Here is a 5,160-nt window from a genome sequence, read left to right as displayed (position 1 = left end):
TTGAGAGCTAAGAGAAGATGGAAAGACAAGAGGCAAGCTTTGAGTGGGGAGAAGGTGAAAGACGAGAGGCGACTTTTGGGAGAAAGGAGGATATGAAAGGTTAATCGAATCAAAGGAGGAGATGCAAGATCTTGAAGCCTTAGGTTAAGATTTAGCTAGAATTTCACAAGCCAATCCAAGTTTTTGACAATCGACAACATGCTTCAAAACAAAATAAAATTTTGAAGGGGTTGCCAATCAATGCATGTGCCAAAAGAAGCTTCGAGTGTTTAAAACATGCATTTGTATTGACCTTGGATATTTCTAAAATACTTCTTGTTCGATCCGTTTCCTTGATTCAAACAAAGCAATCATACAAGACCTCCATTCGATGTAGACAAAAGAAGCAAATTGGATTCCTAGACCTATTGAAGTTGTAGGGGAGAATGAGGACTATCTTGTATGAATTAATCTATATACACTATTACTGGATTACAAGGAGCTTTTCCACTGAACTAATAGAAGAATAGTCGCATTTACAAAAGGAGCTGAATGGAACATGATCCTATGCATGCTTTTGTACAAAGTGCTTGATGCTTGAGATGATGGTCCTCTTCCAATGCACAGAATGGACGTGTTGCAATACTCTTAAGCCACAACCAATTATGAGACCATTCACATAAGAAACTAATCGAGCGACGGGTGTGTGACTCCCTGAAGCAAATGCTTTCTATTGGCTTGGCTGAGGAAGCATCCGATAGGGAAAAGGGTTCAGTAAGGAGTGTTGTAGTGAAAAAAACCTACCCAAGAATCTGTTCATTGACTTAAAAAGTAGGAAGAAGGGCGCTTTTAAGTGAAAACAACAATGTCCGCAAGAGGCATCGATTGGACTTCAGACAGACGCCAGGCAACGCACGGAATTTGACAGCATTTCGGAATTCCGAATATCGTACAGAACATTCAACAAAGACCCGGCAGAAGGCAAGGAGTAAAACCATACGTCCCTACAGGCTACAGCCCAAACACAGTTTCCCCTGTTCCTCGATAAGAAACTACACATACAGTTTTGAAGAGTGAAATTTGATAAGAAACTATACATACAATTTTTGAAGAGTGAAGTACTTGCACAAGAAAAGCATGCTGCGAGGGTTAATTTTTGTAGGAGACTCTCCTTACACCGATACAGGACCTACTGCTTGGTTCTCTGAACTCCCAAACTTGCAGGAGCCCTTCTCACGATACAGAATTTCTTCTCCACCTGCTTGACCTCTTGCCTCCAAAGCTACTTGTAGTGGTGGAAGGAGGGGCTTCAACGCTCACAGGTCTATCAGCGCTAGACCTTCCCTGCGGTAACAAACTTGAGGCTTTGAACTTGGTAAGCTTTTTCCATCCGGAGCTCCAAGAGAAGATACTTCTGCTCTTTGAAAATTTATCCAATTGTTGCTGCAATCCCGAGCAGTAGTTCTTCAGGCCCAGAAACTCAGCCCTCATCAGCTGGACGTCGTGTTGGATCGCCCTGATGTCTGTGTGGTGCAACGACCATCCGTCCCTGGAAGACTGAGGATCACTGTCTGAGGTGCTAACCCTGGCGAATTGCATGTGCGGATTCGTTGGTGTCTGAGTGCGTTCCTCGGCCAAAGGAGGTCCCGCGAGTGCATTTCTTAGCTTCACTTGCTCACAGATGAGCACTTGGACAACCATTCGAAGTGGGAGTCTCTCGTTTTGCGATGCATGCATGCAGGCATCCAACGAAAGCTTTTGTAAATCGATGTAACCGCAAAGCTTCCTTCGCTCGGTATCCGTTAGGTACAGGTGTGCCTGCAGCATTGAATAACAGAGTTTAATGGAGGACATCTCAGATTCTCTTCCTTGTAAAGGCAAGAAAAGAAGTTGCTCCTCAATTCGTTAATCCGATCTAAAAGATAAAATATACAAATCGCAATACCTTGAGATAAGTGTCCACCGCTTTGTATAGACCATCATCACAGACCCTGGCATGTTCAGGAAGAGCCTCCACAAGGGCCACAAAACTGTTAAACGACAGCTCAGAATCACTCGCAACTTCGGCAAGGTAGGCATCCAAGACTTTGGCGACCTTCATCTTGGCAGACTGAGTCGCAGATTGCGATACGGGCGAGGGCGAAGCTTCGGTATCGTGTCTGGGAGATTTCATGAACGCTCCAGCAGGTTGGTCCTGAGAAAGAAAATGTTGTACAATGCGGTAAACCAGATCAACGTCGAAAAACGTCTCTGAGGTGTGGCTGAAGGATGGAATGAGGAGGTCGGTTAGGGAAGCTTGTTCAAGTTGCATACCCACTCGCTTCTCCAGTGCTACCCGTTGAGCTAAGTCGATACTCAGCATGTTTGCTGCTCTGAGGAGTCGTAGAAGGAAGTTACAAGAAACGGCGTCTTTTTGAGGCGGGAGAATGCTCAAGATTGTTTCGAGGAGCGCCCGATTGTTGTGATGCATTGCAGCAAAATCCTCCTTCGCGCTACATGCACTCTTGGCCAGAATCCAAGCAGAACCAATTCCTTTGCCGCTCTCGTCCTCGTTGCAGCGTTCTTTCAAGAGACCCGGTAGCCATTTCAACGAAAAATGCGCGATAGCAGCTCCGAGCAGGTCTGCGCGCATGCCTTTCGCCTTAATTGCGTTTATGGTTCTCACGAAATACTCTGTGCTGAGCAGACAAACATCTTCAAACCACCAGTCCTGTGGAATCGTCTTCTCTAGGTCGTCCGCCAGAGAGCTATGGGACAAAGGGCTAGATTGCTTCTTCCCTCCGCTAGCCGTGGCTGTGAACGACCAACGGATGCCTTTGGGATCGGTGCAAGCCTTCCACGCAATGGACTCACTGCATCTCTGAACAATCTGCAAGTTATCCGCCCACGGTGAAAGCTGCTCACAGCTTTGCAATACGGAGATCGAGTCCTTCCATGATGCCAACACAACAAAGCTCATGAAAGCTTCCGTCTTGGATATGAGGTTCCCCTCTTCCAAGTCCTCCGTCATCTCGAGGTACTCCGCAGCACACCGTAGAGAGGCCACATTGGCTGGTGTTAACTCTACGGTCACTCCATAACAAAACTTCGCGGCCAACTCGAAAGCCTCAGCACCTCCAGGCAGATCTACTAACTTGATGTGATCTTTCTCGGTATCCCTTGATTCGAATACTAACCTGTTGAGACGTCCACTTCTCGACAATAGAGGAAACTGCACTCATTAAAACAAATCGTCATGTAGGCTAACGGTAATGGGAAGAACCCCAGAGAAAGAAGCCAACGAAATCAGTCAGTCGGATGAAGCTCATACCTTGTGAAGGTGGAAATGCGTTGCGTCGACCTCCACCCAAAGATCGCTTTGAAGTTCCGTCGCGACAAACCTAAGATACCATGCAGGTGATAGTGAGCAGAATTGCAGGGCAGTTCTAAGACATCAGAAGGCGAATTAAGGTAGACGACGGGAAGCGAGAGGACGAAGATAGTCGTGATTTAGTCTACGGACAACAAACGTCTCAAGCCGACTTGTATCGGAAAGAAAGGTCGGAACATTTCTTGAAGTGCATCTCATGCGAATTCTACTGACTACTCCGGTAGAAACGCTTCAGACAATACAATTAACGAGATGCAATACTCGCGAGCCTCTCAGGCAAATGTTTGCATCTCTTGCTAGAAACGATTCTCGCGCTAAAGCCGTGCCTATTTGCAGGCAACACGGTTCACGAGTAGTTACGGGAGAATTGAACGGAGTTCATACCACGCTTGACCATTCCTTTCGAACCCATCCGCTCTTGCACCTTGCACCTTTGCAGGACTTATTAGCTCCACTCTGTGTTTCTGAATATCGTTCTTGGACCCTGTAGGCTTCCTCGCATCTTTCATTGCTCCCACAGAGATGTTTGAGCTCCGCGACGCCCGCTTCTCGTTCAAGTAAAATTTCTTACATACACTGCGCGCACTCTGAATCTCCTGTGAATTGCCCCGTTTCCTTTACGTAACGGCACCAGACATCTGCTCTTCCCGCGGGTTTTGAACAGTTAGATGCTTCCGTAAGAGCTGTGCTGCTTTAGAAATGGCTAGACGATAGGGTTGGTCACATCATGTCGAGCCATTGGAGCTAATAGAGTACCTTAGAGCGAAGCTCGGTGAATACGAAGGAGAACATTCCCTGGACAGTTTCGTCACCGCAGTACAAGCTACTATGCCCCTGGCCCTAAATATCAACAGTGGGCGAAAGCTGCATTGGAACAGAGATGGAATGCATGCGACTATGCGGCCGCAGCTTTCCGTTCCCATAAAGGCTCCAGCGAATTCATCGTTTCTCGGTCTCCAGCACCGAGAGCTACCCGCAGGCAGGCTATGCAGTGATGAGGAAGATGCCTGACAGAGTGGTGGGAGATGGAGCCACGGGGGAAAACGGGGTACAGGAAGAAACTAAAAGAAATTGGAGCGGGAGCAGGGGAGGGGGCAGGCTTCCGAGAAGAAAGGCAATTAAAGGCGAGGAAGGGGGAGCCATACCTTCTAAGCCATAGAAACTGCAAAAATCGAGCAGGGAAAATCGAAGAAGACGAGGGAATCGAAGCGAGGGGATGGGAGAATTAGCCGGCCAGGCGAATTGTTATATACGGAAGGCACATGAAACAGGAGAGGTGAGAGCTCAGAGGTCCATGGCTATGGCGGAGCAAGCTTCTCAAGGTTGGCTGTGGCGGACGTGCAGAGACGAGAGGGAAGATGAAAGTCAACTTTGCACAGGAAGAAGAAGACGATGACTGATTAGGGTTTCTCACTGCCCGCTATATTTGGCGGCTTTGCTTATTTGGCCCTACCTAGTCAATATGGTGCCTCGACTTCCCGGATAGCCCGTTTTATTATATTTATTGCAGTCTAAATTTAGAGCCCGTTTGAATCCCGCTAAATCTACCGGCTGTAGTCTATTCAGATAACCGACACATCCGAACTTAATGCCTTAATTATCTTGGACTTTTAAACCTGTCGTACACATTCTAATTTCTGCCGATAGCCTATGAGCCTTATATTCGTATTTATTACAATTTTTTGCCTTTTCTGGGCCTCCGAATGCGTGACAAGAAACGTTATTACGTTATCGTTATTTGAAACTCGGGTTTTTAAATGTAGTTTACAGGACCTTAATGGTGAGTTTAATGGGCATTTAATTCTAAGTTG

The 5,160-nt window shown here is 46.8% G+C and overlaps 1 protein-coding gene across 1 annotated transcript; it reads right to left on the bottom strand.

The window, feature by feature from the left end:
• Positions 1 to 996: 996 nt before the first annotated feature.
• Positions 997 to 4,689, bottom strand: LOC147883113 (root phototropism protein 3-like). The gene is made up of 4 exons (XM_087399786.1): positions 3,734 to 4,689; positions 3,290 to 3,359; positions 1,925 to 3,190; positions 997 to 1,797 (listed from the first exon to the last, which is right to left on the bottom strand). The coding sequence occupies exons 1-4, from the start codon at positions 3,856 to 3,858 to the stop codon at positions 1,213 to 1,215; spliced, it is 2,046 nt and encodes a 681-aa protein (XP_087255912.1). The 5' UTR covers positions 3,859 to 4,689; the 3' UTR covers positions 997 to 1,212.
• Between the last annotated feature and the right edge of the window lie 471 nt (positions 4,690 to 5,160).

The sequence above is a fragment of the Dipteris shenzhenensis genome, chromosome 28, assembly GCF_047967505.1.
Source record: "Dipteris shenzhenensis isolate YYH24624 ecotype China chromosome 28, Dip_SZ_1.0, whole genome shotgun sequence".
Classification (NCBI taxonomy): domain Eukaryota; kingdom Viridiplantae; phylum Streptophyta; class Polypodiopsida; order Gleicheniales; family Dipteridaceae; genus Dipteris; species Dipteris shenzhenensis.
Note: the sequence above shows the minus strand (reverse complement) of the source record. Positions and strands in the feature narration are given on the sequence as shown.

Excerpts from the sequence above, each read along its gene's own strand:
- LOC147883113 (XM_087399786.1), bottom strand. The coding sequence starts at position 3,858 with ATGAAAGATGCGAGGAAGCCTACAGGGTCCAAGAACGATATTCAGAAA. Across the intron at positions 3,360-3,733 it reads GAAAGGAATGGTCAAGCGTG|GTTTGTCGCGACGGAACTTC; the intron begins GTATGAACTCCG and ends ATGGTATCTTAG. Across the intron at positions 3,191-3,289 it reads CGCATTTCCACCTTCACAAG|TTTCCTCTATTGTCGAGAAG; the intron begins GTATGAGCTTCA and ends TAATGAGTGCAG.